Source organism: Drosophila subobscura, chromosome O, assembly GCF_008121235.1.
Source record: "Drosophila subobscura isolate 14011-0131.10 chromosome O, UCBerk_Dsub_1.0, whole genome shotgun sequence".
NCBI lineage: Eukaryota > Metazoa > Arthropoda > Insecta > Diptera > Drosophilidae > Drosophila > Drosophila subobscura.
Window position 1 is genome coordinate 19,337,989 of NC_048533.1, and position 20,405 is coordinate 19,358,393.

The following is a 20,405-nucleotide window of genomic DNA, read 5'->3' on the forward strand; positions in this document are numbered from 1 at the left end:
TGGATCTTTTGGAAATGAAAATACCCTCACAGGGAAATCGGACGAACTATTTCTGTAACCACAAAGACAGGAAGAAATAATGCATTTCCTACCGGCTTTTCTGTTGTCTTTTTTAGTAGCGGACGACATCGTAAATTATAATATTAATCTACACTATTTTGAAATGATCACCCAATAATATGTTAAATGAATAATTAAAAAAAAAAAAACAACGGGTAAATATATGTATATGTATGTATTAATATGCACGCTGCAACGCACACTTCACGCACACCTTAAGCACACTTCACACAGACTAATTCACAAACACTCACATCAAAAATATCCTTCCTTACGACGTACCCTGCTAAATATTCCAGAGAGTCCTCCGTCAGCTCGTCTAATGCTGCGGTGCTGTCATCGATTTCGTCGACCAACTCTTCATCCTCTGCATTTCAATTTTTCACCGATTTTGAACTTATATCTAAGTTCAACCACTCATCGGATGTGTCTTCACCCACACTTTGATTTGTGGACAAGAGTTCCGGGTTCTTGGCTGAATAAAAACAAAAGAATATACAAAAATTATAATAATTACGGAAAAACAAAACACATAGAACAAACCACAACGCAATTTAACAATCACACTCAAATCAAAGTGAATATATTAAAATGCTTACATTTATAAAGCCAAATAACCATAATGGCAGACAAAGGCGCTAAGGTGTCCTGTTCATTTTCATATGTCTCTAATTAGATTTATCTTTAATGTTAAATAGACTCTCCAGCAGCATCCAGCTTCCAACACTATGTTATTTATCCCTATTCTGCTATGTATGTTATTGGTATGTAGAAAATGTGTAGTAGTAATGTCATAAAGTCATAAGTTATACCAGCCAACAAAAAGTAGCATTTATAATCAGAAAAATTGATTCTTCAAGCGGATTCAATTATTATTTATTCTTTCAGTGTTAAATGTATTTGCAAGTTTGTAGTATCAAATAGAACATCAACATCGACGAATATGATTTAAGACTACGGTATATTTACGGTATTTTTAGAAGATGCAATGGTATATTTTGGTATATTTACGTGGCCCTGACGGTATATTTTATCGATAAGTCCGCGGTCACACTGCACAGCTGTTTCCTATGTTTTGATAACACATTCGATTTTTGTTCGCGGCAGACACTGCACTTGTCAATTCCCGAAATAGTTATAATTGTGGGCCAAAAGAAAATCACGCAGCAGATAGTTTAAGTGCAGCCATCCAAGCAGTTGGTCAATCAAAAGTCAGTGCTAATCGCGAGCCCCGCCATCCCCGCGCTCTCTCTCTTTGATCTATTTCCGAGCTGAAGAAGTACGTACGCGTCGCAGCAGCCACAACAAAGAGCCCGTGACCGTCGCGGCGTAACAATTTTTATATAAACAAAATAGAAATCGAAATCACATTTGCACACACCTGTGAAGCAGCTACACACCACAAAAAAGCCAATGAAAGTGCCACAATTTGTTGTGTTATGTAAATGTAATCCGTAAATTACCAATATCGAACACCCAATTATGTTGATTTGTTTGCGAAAAGTGCACAAGATAAGCAGAACTACTACCACTACTACAACTACAACTACTAGCACTCGTGCCATTAACATAGTTCTATTCTGAGAATCCGACAACGCGTGCAAAGAAGAGTAGCCAAAAAAACCACAAAAAAAAACTAGTTGTTGCCAACCGGGAGTACGCTCTTCCGTCTCTTCCAACCAGTCTCTTGGGAGGCCCATCATCCTCCTTCAACTCCATTTGCATTTCCTTTGTGGACTACGGCGGCGTGTGTGTGTGCACGGCCCAGTCCCTGAGAGCAGACGTCATCCAGAAAGCAAGGTTAGTTCTATTTTCGATATATTTCCCAAATGCATAGGGCCAGTGGCCAATCTTATCGTATGTGTGTGGCACTCCAACCAGAATCAACCGCAGCAGCTTCCCTCCCGCTCGCTCGACTTTCTCTCTCGCTTTGTTTCGTCTGATTGGCAATTATATTTGTAATTTCCCCATTGGGGGAAACGGAACTTTGGCTCCTCCGCTGCAGAGAGCACTATTTGGTTAGTTATGCAATTGGGTTGATTGGTGTTTCCACACACAATCTTATCAACGTCGGTCGCGCCGTTGGAGTCGGCGGCGTCTATCACAAGTTCTGGCCCATGCATCAGACCGAACATATGTTGGACAACTTTCTCCGGTCCCCTCCACTGGGCAGTTGCACCCCCTCCCTCCAATCAATGTGCATTTCCTCAAACCATAATCCCACTTGAGGAGGCACTTGAGTTCTTCTGTTACGAAATTGAATGAGTGGGCGCCGACTATGGGTATCTGGGCCTTTCTGGTGGTGCTGCTTGCCAGTCCATGTGTCCAGAGGCGGCATCCTGTTGCGCTGTCAACTTTTCTCATTTCCTTCTGCCTGCTGTCGATGCTGTTGGTAGAAAGTCACTTGATTTCCTTGGCCTGTTCCCCGTTTCCCTAGTTTCCAGTTCCCAGTTGCCAGCTCGCAACTCCCAGTTCCCAGTAGGATGCCAAAATTAAATGTGCGACATCTGGCAGAGACAGCCAAAGACAGAGACGAGGACGATGACGATGACGAGTACAGGCACTGAAACACGCACAGAAAACTGGCTGAACGGCCTGAACTGAAGCGATATTACAGTTATGTGAAGAGCGGCAATTTCAAAAATCCAAAATAAATTCCGAAAAAACATTGGCGGATGACGACTTTGCCGCATCTGGCTGTAAAAAGCAAAAGTGAAAAATACCTCACAGTCCCCGACGGGCAAAAGCAACCGCAAGAAACGATATTCGAGCGCCGATGTTCAGATACCCTTTTGGAATCATTCATTTTATTTTGTGATTTTAATTTATCTACAAAACTGATCTGCTATTTATCTTATGTATGTAGCAGGAAATATTGTCACAAACTTCTGCTCAAATTCGTAATGCCGCTGTCTGCCAGGGTATGTGGCATCGACTTTGTCAAGTGCATTGGCGCTTCCTACTTTTTGTTGTTGCTGTTGAGTTTGTGGTGTTTCGTGTGGCAAGCCAACTAGAAATATTATTCAATTACAAGCCAATCCAGTTGCCTTACCCCACGGGGGGCGGCCTCCTCAATTCGTTCGTTATTGTAAATTGCGAAAGAGTTTTTTCTTTTTCTTTCATTTTACTTTTTATGTATAAAAGCCAAAAGGCAGAAAAGAGATGGCCGCAACTTGATGGCTGTGATCGGCTTTGGCTCTCTGTCTCTCGCACCATTTACACTGAATCCAAATATTCGAATTCGAGTTCGAGTTCGAATTCCATTGACGGCGATTTCATAATTCCTCTGCTCTCACCCGCTGCTGGCCCGTCCCGTTCCGACTCCTATTTTGTTGTTTTCTTTTTTTTCGAATTTTGTTTTTTAAACAAATTCAGTTTCCAGCGCGCTTCTGCTTTTGGCTCTTTTTTATTGCTTTTGTGGCCAGCACGAGCTTGGGCAACGGCGGCAGCAGCAGCAGCAACAACAATAGGCAGACAACGGACCGACAAAAAAGAGTGGCTTAAATGTTGGTAACTTTCTCCGCCACCTGCGGTCCGCCGCCGCACAACTTACGCGCGTTTTCAACCGCGCACGCAGGCGCCTCTCTAGCTGTTGCCAACTTGTGTCTCTTTTTCCCCTCTTTCTCTTTCGTGTGCTTTGCCAAGAGGGTATATCAGTTAGAAGGTAAGGTGGTTCCGCTCTGCAACCAAGAGCAACTCGCTTTGCTTTACCTCAGCGTGAATATACCCCTGGGACTGTGTTCGTATCCCTTCTCTGCCTTTTCCTGTTATGCTTCAGCCTCTCCCTTTTACTCTCCAGCCAAGTCATGTATCTGCTTGGGTGTGTGTGTGTGGCGTGTGTGTTTGATTGCGCGATTAGCAAAAACGCGCGCGCGACTCTACCGCCGCATGCAAAACGCGTGCGCGATTTCCAGGCTGCCGCTGCAATTTCATCATCATCAACAAAAAAGCATAATTGTTGTTATTTTCAAGTAAATTGCGCTATGAAATTGTTCAGCGGTGAGTCGACACTTGGGTGGAAGTGTGGCATTTCAAAGAAAACCTCCAGGGAGGGTTTGGGGGAGAATTGAGAGCGGCTCATGGCGCAATCGAGTTGATTCAAACACTGCGGAGGTGGATCACCTTCAAGCCCGCCTTACAAAGGCCCCCAAAGCATTGCATTGATGTGCTTCCGCTGGCGGCTCCCATGAAGGCCCAGCCTAGGCCCAACTTGACCATAAAAATGGGCCAAATCAATTTGATGTTCAATCGAAACCTGAGCAGAGGAGAGGAGGAGGAGACGGTGGAGGCTTCACTTTAGATTCACTTTGTAATGCAAATATTCATATGTATGCTCGAAACAAATGCAAACACACACACACACACACACTTCTGGGCCATAAACATATCAATGTTTATGGTTATTGGACCCGCATCTGTCCCATCCCCACCAACAGCCAACGTTTTGCATAACTCCTCGTTTTGTGGTAGTATTGTTTTTGTTGTAAAATGAGGTCAACGCGTCAAGCTCAAGTGGAGGACAGAAGAAGACATCGGAAAAGTGGCCATTGGAGGTAGATATCATCGGAAGAAGTAGAAAAACCTGTCAATATTTTCATGTTCAGGGTTCACAAAGTACATAAAAAAACAGCAGCAATTGCAACTGGGTTTCGAGTTGGAGACCCCCTGTGGCCCCATCTTGGTTTTCGGTTTTTCGCCTTTCTTGGCCTCTCAACCCCAGGCAGTCCCCGGTAAAACTCGATTTGGTACGCGGGCACGTAAAACCCGCCCGAGCAGGCAATTGGCACTCAAAAATCGTAGTTGACCGCCTTGAATGCTGATGACTCTTAATGGTTAGCCAGCCAGCCAGCCAGCGAGTAGCAGCAGACTGCAACGACGCAACAGTACCTGTCCAACGGTCCTCCACAGTTCCACACTCTTAGCAGAAACAAATCCAATGCGTAACTAAAGAAAAATTGCATGAAATGTGCATTCGGCAAGAGGAACTGTGCATACTCTTGGCATTTATTTAATCAAGGAAACGTGTGCTTAAATAAAATTCCCAATCACCTATAAGCGATCCTTTCAAGCGATCTTCCCTCATGGCATTGAGACAAATAAGGTCTCCACTTGATATATTTCTAATCAAAGAAAAAATTCTCATAGTCCTTTGTTATTAGTGGAATTTCACACTTGTTCTGTCCTCTTAAACTGTGAGAATTATTGTCCTACATCTATCGGCAAAGGTACATAAATCAAATAAGACTTCACCCATTTGTGGTGCACAAAGCGCTGATCGAAATCGTGATACCTCTGCCTCTTTGCAGGGCATACAAAATGCGTTCGCCTTTGGTTTTTGTATTGGTTTATGGCATAATCAAGTTGCACCAGCGCCAAGTTCGGGGCGGATGCATGTGCATGTGGCAGCCAGGTTGTCTATGTCACATGCCGCTTCTGCTGCTATTGCTGTAGCATTTGTTGTTATTTATGTGGTGTGTTTTTGTTATTGCTGCCACCCATGGCTGGCCAAGTTGTGTATTTACGCTGGTCAAACAAACGACAACAGAGACGACGGCGACAACGGCCACGATGCAGTCGGAGGGGTGTAAATATTTAACCAATGCAGAAGCTAGTACCAGGCTACGGTCTACCACATGCATAATTTTATTATCCAAAGAGTAGACTTCTCACCCTCTCTCTCTCTCTCTCTCTCTCTCTCTCTCTGTCTCTCGTGTTCTATGCTCGTCGCGATGTTTGTTTGCCCAACTCTCAGCAGCGATAGATATCATCCAAAAGGTCTCGCAAATATTGCACAAACGGCCGGCAGTGGTGTTTAATCTACACTCGTTTCGTTGTTTGTTGTTTCGTATAGTGTGTGAGTGCCTGGAAGTATCAAAGACAGCCTCAAAGCCACACACAATGTGCCTCAAAGGAATGGACTCGATGGACAAAGACCCACTCGGATTGACCCTCACACTGGCTGTATAATCAAACTTCAAAGTCAGTCGGTCTGGCACATTTATTGGCGAGGTCTTGCAGCGATACGCGCACGAGAAGAGCAACAAATATTTGTGCAATTTATTTTGTGCGGCTTTGATTTAATTAATTTGTACACAAGGAATGAGAAATGGCTGTGTGTGTGGCGCAGGAAGAGCACCAGCGACAACGGATATTAACGCCCAGATAAGGTTGTAATTATATGAAAACGGGAGAGGAGATGTGGTGCAGGGCGGAGAGTGTAGCCTTGATTTAAAATGCTTCATTATCTTGTAGGGATGCACACGTTTGTGTAAATTCTTTATCTGTAGACATAGATCCATTTTTTGTACAGTCTAAAGGAATTTAAATTCGAATTTCTGTTATGAATATTTATGTACATCTGATTTTCTAGGCAGAACTAAACTGGTTATCCAACAAGTTTTGTATAAATATTTATTCTATTGTCAACACGAGTCTTAGCTTTATTTTCTTTAGTTGCAAAAGGAGGCACACAATCAAGTCTGTTTATCCATAGTACTGTTGCTTGAGCCGCTGTATCGACCTCTTATGTATCAATTACAGATGTGCATATAATTGTAATCAAAACATCACGGATAATGGAACAATTGTCTTTATAGGAATGGAACTTGCAACACATCACTCGTAATAAATGTACAGTATATTTTTTATAACGATTACTGTATACATTTATTTGTAGGATATAGGAAAATCCGCTTGAGGTTCTCTTTCTGTACTTTATTCTCTACTCCTTTATTTCTCCTACTCCTTTCGCCTCCCGTTTACTTCGTATAATCATTCTGCTGCTAGTCCCATTAATCTTTTTTCTAAATTATATACACAAATATTTATCCTTCTGTATATCTGCATTATCTGCACTCTGTTCACAGAATTGCTCATCTCTAAATGCAAAGATCTCTTGCTATTTCCCGGGAAATGCTCTCGATTCATCTATTATTCACATATACGCCTAGATCTATTGATCTAATTTTTGTAGATTCCCCCACATGACGCATCTTTCAATCAAAAGCGTGTAAAAAGCATTAGCACACTTATTGAGAAATCTACGATTTGTTTAGGCAAAAGCAGTGTACTTAATATGTAGATGTGTATTTGTACGAGTACGAGTGCGATTTCAGATTTAAATTCAATTATTTTCGGCTAGCCAAAGTTCAGTCACCAGGGAAAATTCTCCAACAAGAGAGCGAGATTAGCATCCCACGGATGACATTGATAAGTCTTCAAGCAACCCGCATGGCAAGCCAGAACACGAGAAACACACACACACAACCCACTCACATGCGAGTCTCTAAAATTCAGTTTAAGCCAGGATATGAGGGTGGGAGAAGAAGGAGGAGGAGCCTTCTCCTTCCATCCATGTAGCCGTGTAATATGACTGGTGATTGGAAATTGAAATTGCATCCGGCAAACCCGTGCTCGTACACATCACAGAACCGAACCGGTGAACGATAAAAAATCCTTCTTTCCTTCATGGTTTTTTTTTTGTACACAAATTTTTGCAACAAACCAACCATCTTTTTCGCCACTTTATGAGCGTTTTAGGCTGCAGATGACAGCCCACATATGATGGTAATTCCCCCTTTTCTGATGGGCCTCTAATGATGATGTGTGTGCATTCATGATGATAGCGGGGGGAGTGTCTGCCTGCTGTGATTAGAATTGCCAGGGCTTAGTCATTCGTTTTTTTGTGTTGACTAGCCGAGCATGAAGGCAGCTTTACTTAGCTGATGCCCCAATGGCTCCCAGTGGCATCGCATGCTGGCCAATCCCCAAGGCATCTTCCATGCGTCTCTTTGCACACACAACACACAGAAAAACCTTGGCCAAAACCATCGGCAGCGGCAGCGGCAGTGGCAGTGGCGGCATTTCAATTATGGTTTATTTAATAATGGCTTTGATTGCTTAATTTGTTAACAAAGGTTGATTTTATATTTTATGTACATATTTCGAGTCGCATTCAGCATTCATGTTAATGGGCAATTAACCGCTGACTGCACGGCGGCTCCGGACTACACCAATTAGCTGCGCCCGCTTGGCTCTCTGCCTCTCTACCGCCTGTCTCGGCGACTGCCTGTCTCGGTCTGTCGCGGTCTCTTCCCCTGGAAACTACAAAACTTAAAACCACAAAATAGTATTTTATAATGTATGCAATAGATGCAAATACAGATACAGCCGAAGTCACAACAAAGTGCACGTGCCGGAACAAGACAACAACAAATTTCATTAACAAAAAAAATTGGTGAATATTTTACAAAAACCGAAGATAAAATGCTCTGAGTTCGAGTAAGGAAATGGGAGTTATTGGGATCTAAAGACATTGTTCAACAGATTGGCACCAAAATGTATAAAGATATTCCATAAAAAGCCACCAAAACGATTGCCACAGGAAGCTTACAATTATCATACAATTAATTTTATGATTGAACCACAAAAATCATCTATTTATTTTGCTACAATCAATCTTTATGTTAAAGGAAGTTTACCTCGGTGTTGGCCATTCATTTAATAGTAGTTTTCTTCTATTTCTTTGAAATATTCCTGTGTATTGCTCCATTTTCCTTTTCCAATATTTACATCTAGAGATAATTTTCTATCTGAAATTAAACATTTTATGGCCCTGCAAAGAGAGTTTCTCCAGCGCATACTCTACTTAAAAGCTAATTCATGATTTCGTATGCCACAAAAAGCGTTCGTTTTTCGACTTAAAACCGAATATACCCCGAACAAAAATATTTAAACTTTCTATTTCATTGCATTTGGGTTCCGGTTTTCGTCTTTGGTTGGCAGCCAAGCCGATCTTTGGTCAAAGTGAATCAATGAATACGATCCACGGGTATTTGGGTCAATGTCAAGCACTCGCTTGGAAGGAGGATGACGATGATGATGATGATATCGCGATGCTGAAGCACCTGATTAACATACATGAGATGTGTACACACTTGATGGCAGCAAGAGCAGAGAGACAGACAGCGAGAGGGAGTGTCTTAAGACCTACCCTACCCTCATCTTTAGGCTGCTCGAAACTTTGATTTGGTTTTAATTTTAAATCCCTTTTAGAGGGTAAAACTTTTTACTTGTCTTACTTTTGGCAAAGAAAAAGCGAGGGAATTGCGATGAAAAGAGCCTGTGAAAAAGCCTTTTGATGTGCCAGCCAGCCAGCCAGTCAGTCAGCCATCCATCCAGCCAGCCAGCAGTTTGTTGTGGGTTTAACTTTAGCTTCAAAACCGAACGAATTTTTGTTGGTGCTGTTTTTTGGCTCTCCCGCTCCGCTGTGGCTGCATACAAATTAGCAGCAGGCATGGCATGGCATTCGCATTTTTGGTAGAAAGTAAAACTGTTTCTCGTTTGGTTTTTTGTTGCCGTTTTCTGTGCGTCGTCGCTTCTTTTTTTGTTGTATTTCTGTTGTTTTTTTTTTCCATTAATTTATTTGATTGTGTGGCCCACACGACGACAACTTTTACTTTTTGTTTGTGGACCCAAACTTGTAAATTACACACTCAAGAAATATATAAACTGCTGCCAAAAGAGGGGAAAAATTATACTCGTACAAAATTGTTTCAGATTTTTGTTTCTTTCTTTGGTGGCCAGGGAAAATCTTGTTAGCCAGCTTATCCGCTTAATGCCAGGCATTAATCTCCATGGCAAATGTTTTGCGACTTGACTTTGCTTTTAGCCAAACAGCCTGTTGAGGGGATTGATGGCTGGGGGTGGGTGTGGGCCAGATAAGAAATTGGTTGGAAAAACGCCATTGACAGCAGATAAAGGAAGACACAGGCAAACATATTGAACTTCGAATTAGATGAATACACCAAAATATCAATATAGTTGTATCTGGCTTTGACCCTGTTTCCCTCATATCTAATCGGATGGCAAATTGGGGCCACTTTCTATGTGGACAATTACCCATCAATCCTGTCAAATCTCATCACTCTTCCGGCAACTCTTGCAACATCAAATCAACATCAGAGTGTCGTGTGCCCTCAATCCCACGGCAACTGCAATTACCCCGTCTGGGCCACCATTTGGCCTGACTTCTCTCTCTCGGATGAGTCATGGATCGTAATCGTAATCAAGTTTACCTCAACAAACTGCAAAAAAAGAAGTAGAACAAGTTGAGGCTAAAGAGTTATGAGTCATGAATCATGGCAGTAGGATCAAGATCTAGCAGAACATGGGGAACTACTTTATTAAGGAAGGAATACCATGAAAGAAGTTGCAAGTCCCACGTCTGCCTTCGCGCCAACTCTGTGGCTGTCGGTTGCAACCGGTTAGTAGGATGATCCGTGGAGAAGCGAATTTTGTATCCCACAATAAAATGTGCTGCAAAATGTGTTGTGCATTCTGGAAGAGAAAAATCATTAGGAACATGTAGAAAGATAGATTGAAGTTAGAAGCAGAAAAAGCTAAGGTTTTTATGGGTATTACTTGTGGTAAAATACGCTGATAACGCGGAAAATACATTATAAATTAGATTGACTTTAAATGGGTTTTATCTAAAGTGGTGGCAATAGATAGATCCCTTTACGTCAACTGATAGCGGAATACTTACAAATGGTAAAAGTTTCCCCGCAACCAGGTTTCATAATCTCATAACAGTCAGCTCCATGACAGGCAGCTTCAGGAGTTTCGCAGCAGCAAGCATTTACAGTTTCAGCTTCATGTGAAGCAAACGAAATCTCAAAGAAACGAAAACTACATGCCATCAAACAACAAGGAATAGTTATAGCCAGCAATAGGCTGAACGTATTTATAAATCAACATCCAAAACAACACAAATCGAAGTGGATTATTGTGTTCAAGTGACGGATCGGTCACATGTCTGTTGAATAAATTTGAATGAAAATAAAAACATTTGCGTTGCCCTTTTGCTGCGTTCGTGCACATTTGGTTGACTTCTAGAACATGCAATTTATTACGCAACTACTACGATGTTTCAGAGTTTCTTGGAAAATCTCAAGACTCACAAAATGTATTATTAGAAATAAGAAACGAAAATACTTGCGGATAAACAGGAACCAACAGCAGCAGAAGCCACTTTATATTTCCGCTTGTCTAGTATATGAAAATAAAAATGTAATTATTTATTGAGCATACACATAAATATTTCGACAAGTGCCTGCCACCCCCCTTACATAAGCGATGTCTAATAAGGTAATCCATAAAATGTCGTCGTACGGAGAAGGAGGTGGAGCGCAGGGAGCCCCAAAATATTAATTGGAAAAATTAATGCACGCACACGCCGGGGTCCTCCGGTTGGTATCTGAAACTGCTACTGCTACAGCTCCTGCTCCTCTCCGATGTGTATCCCTCTTTTTGGGGCAGTGAGACCCACACACACAATATATCTTTTGGCACACATTTTATGGCACATTTATCAAAATGTTTGTTGATTGTTTTTCGCCATTCTTATACATATGTACCTGAGACCAAAACAAATCGTTGCACATTTGCCACGATTTTTGGTTTACTGAAATCGAATTCTTCTTGGGCCATTGTTTGGATTTGCTGCAGCTGGAGAACAAATATTAAAACGAACAGAGGCAATTAAATTTTAAATACTTGACGAAACACATAAACACGTACCGTACCCTGTTTCCATGGGGGATGGGGGCTGCTCTCTGCAAGGGGAAAGTACTAAATATTTATCATATATACAGGCACGAGAAACTAATGTAAATCAAAGTCCAAAGCCATAGCCTCATCCATGATTCCATGATACATATGTATACCGAATCAATCGAAACGAAAGCCAAAAATTCAATAACAAACAGCCATAAATTAGAGGCGTTAATTGTAATAATTTTAGCCTAAAGCCTTATTTCCATTCGATGCGCCACGGAAATTAATTTTTTTGGGATTGTTTATTAAAATTGTATCCAATGAGTGTTTATTTGTGAAAAGAACCTTCCAGAGTGGAGATCTTTTAAAGTAAAACTTGAAATAGATACAGAAAGATGCATGAGAATACACTTTTTAAATTATGAAATATTTTTTATAATTGGGAATTCTCTTTTGCTTGTGTGCCTCGAGCCTCGATCAATGTTAAGACGTGCTTACCGCAAAGAGAAGAAAGACAACAAATTAGTATAGCAGGATATTTGTGGCTAATTGTCGCATAATTTCCATCCGAATAAATAACTTGAAGGAAGTCTCTTTCCGCAACATTTTGGCAGTAATTTGGAGTAACACGATCTTGGGTTTGTTTTGCATTATCTTTTAGCATCGCGACGCTAAGTGTGTTTTGGGCTGCTAATTGCCAGGCGAAATTTGTTGTGCAAAAACAATGCAGAATTATGTGGAAAATTCCCAGCGGCAGGCCATAAATAAGGCGTGCGCGTTGAGCGCCGAAGATTCCAGGAAAGCCCCATGCAAACCCGTGCCGCTATTCCCACCCACACGCACACCCCGAAACAGAGGCAGAGACAGGGTGAAACTCGCGGGTCTGACGCATCCCATGATCTTTCTCTCCCCTCGAGATTCTCGGTAGCCTGACAATTACCCGCGCACTCAATGGGCATATTAATTGTGCGCCGCCATCCAATGGGTTATTCCAAGAGGCAGTGCCCCAATGTCTGTTTTAATTTTGGAAAATGCAAATGCTGCACGCGTACAGTTTGATATTTTCGCAGAATTTAAACTTAAGGGCGATCCACGACTCGGCTCTGGACATGACAATTGGATATTCAATTGTATTCCTTTTGGGGGGAATGCAGGGCAGCCGAGCAGTGCTCCAATTATTCATAATTCTGCAATGGGATCCATCTGCGCTTTTTCAATTAATTCGTTCTGCTCTTTCGTTCACCCTGGAATGCCCAGAGTACTGCTCGTATAATCCCTAACTATTTCAATAGTTATTCCTCTTTTAAAATCGCAATAACCCTCCCAACCCCACATCGGCAGCATCAGCAGCAGCAGCCGTAAGGTTGAGGTCGTCGGCAACATCCGTTCTGTCGAGAGTGCTTTCAAATGTAAACGAAAACAAACAAAAAAGTAGGCAAAACAATGCAGAAACAGCACCACTCACAGAGCTACAAAAACACGCAGAACGTTTGTTGCCAAATAGAAAAGGTCTTGCCACCCGCCACCCGCCACCGCCACCGCCACTGCCGTCCGTGCCGCAGCAGAATCCAATCGCTTGAGATACTCGTACATCCTCCTGCACTGTTTTTCCTCTCTATTCTCCAGTGTTTTTCAGTTGTGTATTCCAACCGGAGGCTATATTTAAACATTTCGCCATTCAGCAGCCATTCAGAATTCACCCGGCGCCTCGTTAATTGTTGTTCTAGAGATTGCTGTTTTGTGGCGGTGTCTAGTGCAAAGACCAAAACGAAACCCCAACCAAAAATAAACAATTTGAATGGAAATGAAAAATTGTGGTATAATTTGTTCGGTGTGCTCCACACCGGATTTGGCAGTTCCCATTTACATTTCACACTCGCTCGCGCACTTCTCTTCCATTGAAAAACCGAACTTCATCATGGGAATTGGCTGGGACACGGACACCCTTTCGGATGTTGTCACGTTCTCATATCTCACACCCAACTTGATGGATTTTTAATAACAACAATTTGTTGTTTCGCCAGCGAGTTGCAAATTTAGTTGCGTGGCGAGAGTCTTCCGACTCTGACTACCAATTACTTTCAATGATATTTCTGTGCGAATTAGGGGCAGGAAATTGAAGAAAATTGGACAGGAAAGCATCCAGAAGCGATCATAGAAATCTCTCAGAGAAGCAGGTCAATAAACCCTTACACACATTCGTAGAATAACGATTATTCTTAGCTCTTCAAATCGGAATTTTATCAAATTTACTAGGTAAATAATTAATTTTTTGAAAAGAAGGTAGCATTTCTGGATGATTTAGCTTGTTTTGCGTCACACCGGCAGCCTCTCCATCCATCTACACTTGTTCTTTTCCAGTGTTGCTTAGCCGTTAAGGGTTGGTTTTCGATGAAACTCTTACCAGAAAAAAGTACACACTTACCAACAGACTAACAATTTGTAAGCGTTTCAATTGAGATTTTGATTGACTCTTTTTTTAAATAATCATCTAGGAATGTTGCCATTCCCCCAGACGTGTAATTGTCAAACAAAAACAGCAAAGGGGCTTTTTCGCCATGCTGCCTGCTAACTTTGAGGGATCGTCCACCAAGTGTGTACCTTCCTTTTTACTATTCTCACTCCATACCACAAGTTGGTGACTAAAATACCCAAATCCCAGAACATGTCAAACATTTGACGATAGTATTGGCACATTTGATGACCATTTTGGTGTACGTGCTTTTTCGCAAGTTTCGGTTTCTGACGTTTGTAAGTGAAAAGCATTTGGAAGCATTCTAGGAATCTGACCGAACCCCTGCCAAAAACAGATTTTGAGAATAGACAAGAGCACAAAATCAGTAAGATCCAAGGATGAATCGCACATTACGTATTCTTTTTGGAGTGCTTCGGGGTATGGCACTCACACACACACACACACACACATTCATTTACATGATCTTGATCTACTCTTTCAGCCCTGGCCTTTGGGCAGTGCACCCCGGGACAGCCCGGCATGGCAGCTGCTTAATTTTTTCGCCATAAAAAGCTTTACCGAAAATAACATCAACAATTGCCAGCCAGCCAGGCTCTCATATGCGGGCTTTTAATTTTAGCCACAGAGAGAAAAGAAACATTATTTCTGTTTCTGTTTGAGTTTGAGTTTTTTCGTTTGTATATTAAAAGGCATTTGTTTATGCCTGGGAACATTTTTACGATGACCGACCCCACAGTTCCTGGCACTGACTGCCTGCCAGTGCCCCTTGAGGGTGCAACATCCATGTCTATAACTATAAAAACAGTTTTTGGGCCAAAGTTGTAACAGTTCCGAAGTGAGAATTCCCCAAACAGTTAATTGCTTTTTCTATCTAATGGCAGTTCTAGCTGTCTGCCCGTGCACTTGGAGAAAGGTGCAGGGGGCCAGCAAATGATATAATAATGATGCTGTTTTGGAGCTTGAAATTCCAAGATTCATTTTAGTTTGAGTTGAGACAACTTTGACTTTGTTTTGGCTTAAATTCGTTTGCAGTTATGACAAAATGTCAGCTAGAGTTTTATTTGTCAGGGTTTGGAGTAGTTTTAGTTGGGCTTTCAGATGTTTCAAAAGACATTTAGACAGGGAGTTTATATACGTTTCTGTTTCACAGTTAAATTTCCTCATGCCTCTTAAATATTTTCCCCCAGATTGTCCCGAAAGTGCAGGCGAGCTCTTCGGTCGGAAGTCGGCTCTTATTTTTATACTGACAAAAATCGTATTGCGATTAAATATTCTTAAGGTTGAAAAAATCTCGAAAAATAAAGACAAAAGGGAAATTGTTTAATAGGCGCATTCCATTTGAAATTGAGTTGGAATTTCAATTCCAATTCCAATTCCATTCCATCATTCTCTAGTGGATTCTTCTCTTAAGAGTCGCTCTCTCAAGCACTCCCAAGTGTTCCAAAAGGATGCCTCTTTCGCCTCTTGAGTGCTGATATTGTTTATGGCCCAAAAGGCTTCGGATTACACAATCTAAGGCCGTAGCCGTAGCCAAAAGCCAAAGCCATTGCCTGCCACTCGTAAATCCCATAGCACTCTCTGGAAGCCGAGCCCCATGGCATCTGCCAAAGTGGCATTTGATTTATTTAACATTTTTTTCGTGTGTGTGTCGCTCGGCTTGAAAACATTGTTTATGGCTGCAAGATAGAGGCACCCCCCGATACTCAATATTTATATACATACTCGTATGTGGGTTATGCGCCGGCGCATACAGCTACAGATATCCAGACAGAGATCTGGACAGACTTTGAATATTTATGGGGCATTGGCTAACGGCGGGCCAGGACAATTGTGTATGCGGTGCACGTGGTGGGCGACAACGGATCGTTAAGCCACGCCAACTGATGGCTTAATTAAACCAGAGCGAAACGAAACGAAACGAGACGGAGTGGAGCGATGCGGAACTCTGGCTTATGCCATCAATCATGGATTCCCCTTAACACCTGACTGGGAATGGGCTAAAGTGGCGTACAGGGAAGCATTCCACGCTCAAGGACGACATACGATAAAATCCGCTTAGTGTAAATAACAAGTTTTTTTGTTGCTGGGCACATACCCTTACCTTTAGAGAAGGTCTGACAGAAAGTGCCCAAATCCGAGCAGAAAACGGTGCGGCAATGGAAACAAGTCTTGATTTAGGGATTATTTATAGATGGAAATGATTGTATCTTCGATTCGTAGTAGACAGTAGCATCTCCGAGTATTATTCTGTTTCTGGGGAGATTTTATAGATCCATCTCTTACACTTTATTAAGGATTGAAGAGTTTTTGTACCACAGAATAAGTTATTTTCATTGAATTTCGATTCCAACAATTGCAGAAACTTGTGGAAATAATTGTTCCTAGAATTAAGTTAAAAATTCCCTATGGACAAGGTTAGGGTATCCCTCATTTAGAGCCTCTTTCTTTCTGATTTCATTTGCAAGCCGCTTAGGGCTCGGTTCGGTCGTAATTATCGCCTGAGCTCCAGCCTCAACCTCGACTAAGGTGTCAGGTCCTGTGCCTCATTCTGTGTGCCTGTGCCTGGGGCCGCCTTTGAATGTGTCAACAACTAAATCGATAAGTTTCAGTTGTTTTAGTTAATTCCTTTGCCCTTACCCGATCACCCAGCAGCCGCTGTTGCCACTGCCGATGCTGGTCGCCAGCACACACAAAAGTTGACTGGCCTCCTGCTCCTCCACCTCCTGCTGCTGTGGCGTCCTTGGCTATAGAACATATTGTAGTTGAATAATGTGTAAAAATTCAATACTGACAGGCGGACTTCCCTCCGTTTTTGTTTTCTATTTTTTCAGCCTGCCAAGATTGGCCCGAACTGGACGAGATTTGGTTAGAGGTTCCGCTTCGCCCGCAATGATTGGACGTTTATTTCGCGCCCATGGGGAGTTCTGTGCCTCGCATCCCTGGGAGGTGATTGTGGCCCTGCTCACCATCACCGCCTGCATGCTGACGGTGGACAAGAACAACACTTTGGACACCAGCACCGCCACGGCAGCGGGCGCTGCTGCTGCGGCAGCTGCCACGGGTGCAGCCGCCCCGGGCACAGCCATACCCATGGACATGCCAGCCTCCGCATCGGCCACTTCGAGCCGGCACAGGCCCTGCCATGGCTGGAGCCAGTCCTGTGATGGTCTCGAGGCGGAATACAATGCCGCGGATGTCATCCTCATGACTGTGGTGCGCTGTACGGCTGTTCTCTATTGCTACTATCAGTTTTGCAGCCTCCATCGCATGGGTTCCAAATATGTGCTGGGTGAGTAGAGACACAGAGAGAGTCAAGAGATTACATCACTTTTATGGCACGAGTGTTGACCAAACTGATTAGAATGTTACCGTGGCTGACTGCCTGACTGTTTGCCTCCCACCAAAACCGACAAAAAAACTCTAAAAACTATTTCGGCGGCCCCCAAAAGCCAGGCGCAGGCTTGATGGAATGTTTGGCCAATGGTTTAGTGTGGCAGGCAGTCAGCTCCCTGGCATTTCTCATGTGCCCTCTAAACGATTTGACCTCCGCTGCGGACTTTAACTTATTCAATTTCTGATTGTGTTTCCCTTTTTACAGGCATTGCTGGTCTCTTTACGGTCTTCTCCAGCTTCATTTTCACGACGGCCATCATCAAGTTTCTGGGCAGCGACATATCCGATCTAAAGTGAGTGAAGCCAAGCGGTCAAGCCTCCAATCCTCTCCTTAAATCCTTTGTTTTAACTGCCTTTCAGGGATGCTCTGTTCTTCCTGCTGCTGGTCATTGATCTGTCCAACTCGGGGCGTCTGGCGCAGCTGGCGCTGTCCGGCAACAACCAGGCGGAGGTCACACAGAACATAGCCCGCGGGCTGGAGCTGCTGGGGCCGGCCATCTCGCTGGACACCATTGTGGAGGCGCTGCTGGTGGGCGTGGGCACGCTCTCGGGCGTGCAGCGACTAGAGGTGCTCTGCATGTTTGCCGTGCTCTCGGTGCTGGTCAACTATGTGGTCTTTATGACCTTCTACCCAGCCTGCCTGTCGCTGATCTTTGATCTGTCTCGGTCCGGCGTGGACATGTCCGTGGTGCGGGAGAAGGCCAAGGGCTCGCTGCTGCTGAAATCCCTCACCGAAGAGGAGCAAAAGGCCAATCCGGTGCTGCAGCGCGTCAAGCTGATTATGACCACGGGCCTGATGATTGTGCACATCTACAGTCGAGTGGCTTTCTCCGACAACGACTACGATGCGGTGGACAAGACGCTCTCGCCCACGCTCAATCTGAATGTGAGCAACAATCGCACGGAGTCCGGCGAGATTACAGACATAATCATCAAGTAAGTTTGCCATTTGTCCTGGATCTGTCGCAGATCTAATGATTATCCTCTCCCCCGCTCTAGATGGCTGACCATGAGCGCCGATCACATCGTCATTTCCATTGTTCTGATCGCTTTGGTCATCAAATTCATTTGCTTTGACAATCGCGATCCATTGCCGGATCAGCTGCGACCCGCCAGCACAGTGGAGACACAAACAACGCCCATGGAGGAGCTGAAAGTAGCAGCAATTGAAGCAGCCGCGCCAGCTGCTCCACTGCCCGTGCGTGCGCCGCTCTTCACCATCGAGGAGCAGAGCTCGGCGAATGCCTCCACGCAAACGGATCTGCTGCCGCAGACACGACAGCGAGTGGCCTCACATGTCAGCCTCAGGCCAGCGCGTCCTGTGCAGGAGTGCCTGGACATATTAAACTCCAGCGAAGAGGGCCATGGCCCCAGTGCGCTCAGCGATGAGGAGATCATTGCCATGGTACAGGCTGGCGGACAGGCCTCTGTGCACTGCCCGCTCTACAAGATCGAATCGGTGCTGGATGACCTCGAGCGGGGCGTGCGCATTCGTCGCAGGATTATAGCGGCACGTGCCAAGCTGCCCACCGAGCGGCTGGATATGCTGCCGTATCAGCACTTTGACTACCGCCGAGTCCTGAATGCCTGCTGCGAGAATGTGCTGGGCTACGTGCCCATACCCGTGGGCTATGCGGGTCCTTTGATCCTGGATGGCGAGAGCTACTACGTGCCCATGGCCACCACAGAGGGTGCCCTGGTGGCGTCCACCAATCGGGGTTGCAAGGCTCTATCCGTGACGGGTGTGCGCTCTGTCGTCGAGGATGTGGGCATGACCCGTGCGCCGTGCGTGCGCTTCCCCAGCGTGGCCCGTGCATCGGAGGCGAAGCTGTGGATCGAGGATGAAGTCAACTATAAGGTGATCAAGCTGGAGTTCGATTCCACATCTCGCTTTGGCCGCCTCAAGGACTGCCACATTGCCATGGACGGGCCGCAGCTGTACATTCGCTTTGTGGCCCTCACTGGCGATGCCATGGGCATGAATATGGTCTCCAAGGGGGCGGAGATGGCGCTGCGTCGCATCAAGCGACAGTTTCCGGACATGCAGATCATCTCGCTGAGCGGCAACTTTTGCTGCGACAAGAAGCCGGCGGCCATCAACTGGATCAAGGGCAGGGGCAAGCGTGTCGTCACCGAGTGCACCATTTCGGCGGCCACCCTGCGCTCCGTGCTGAAGACGGACGCCAAGACGCTGGTGGAGTGCAACAAGCTGAAGAACATGGGCGGCAGTGCGATGGCCGGCAGCATTGGTGGCAATAATGCGCATGCCGCCAACATGGTAACCGCCGTCTTCCTGGCCACCGGCCAGGATCCCGCCCAGAATGTGACCTCCAGCAACTGCTCCACCGCGATGGAGTGCTGGGTGGAGAACAACGAGGATCTGTACATGACCTGCACCATGCCCTCGCTGGAGGTGGGCACTGTGGGCGGCGGCACGGGGCTGCCGGGACAAAGTGCCTGCCTGGAGATGCTCGGTGTACGCGGCGCACATCCCACACATCCCGGAGACAATGCCAAGAAGCTGGCGCAGATTGTCTGCGCCACTGTGATGGCCGGCGAACTGAGCCTGATGGCAGCGCTGGTCAACAGCGATCTAGTCAAGAGTCACATGCGGCACAATCGGTAAGGCAAATAACTTCTAAGTAATTCTCCAATTTCTAAACTGAGACTTTTCCCTCTTGCAGTTCCTCCATAGCCGTGAGCAGCGCCAATAATCCCCTGAATGTGACCGTCTCCAGCTGCAGCACAATCAGCTAAGATTGGGTGCAGGACGGAAGACACGTTCCACTCCTCTCACTCCACTCCTTGTACATTTCTCTTTAGGTGTTATTACAAACTAACAGAAAATATGGTTAAATGTTACCACGTAATGTGACGAATGATCGTTGCTTGAATTGATAAACAACCAAGCAGCACAGAC

The 20,405-nt window shown here is 44.5% G+C and overlaps 1 protein-coding gene across 1 annotated transcript; it reads left to right on the top strand.

The window, feature by feature from the left end:
- Window positions 1–1,134: 1,134 nt before the first annotated feature.
- LOC117898491 (3-hydroxy-3-methylglutaryl-coenzyme A reductase) lies at window positions 1,135–20,321 on the top strand. Its single transcript, XM_034807928.1, has 6 exons — window positions 1,135–1,860; window positions 16,924–17,381; window positions 17,691–17,778; window positions 17,846–18,421; window positions 18,485–20,107; window positions 20,170–20,321. Exons 2-6 carry the CDS (start codon window positions 16,982–16,984, stop codon window positions 20,240–20,242), a joined length of 2,760 nt encoding a protein of 919 aa, XP_034663819.1. The 5' UTR covers window positions 1,135–1,860; window positions 16,924–16,981; the 3' UTR covers window positions 20,243–20,321.
- The last annotated feature ends 84 nt before the right edge of the window (window positions 20,322–20,405 follow it).

What these genes read in the sequence shown, in the direction of transcription:
- LOC117898491 (XM_034807928.1), top strand. Translation starts at nt 16,982, where the DNA reads ATGATTGGACGTTTATTTCGCGCCCATGGGGAGTTCTGTGCCTCGCAT. An exon ending in GGGTTCCAAATATGTGCTGG is followed by an intron (nt 17,382 to 17,690) that starts GTGAGTAGAGAC and finishes CCCTTTTTACAG; the next exon opens with GCATTGCTGGTCTCTTTACG. An exon ending in AGCGACATATCCGATCTAAA is followed by an intron (nt 17,779 to 17,845) that starts GTGAGTGAAGCC and finishes ACTGCCTTTCAG; the next exon opens with GGATGCTCTGTTCTTCCTGC.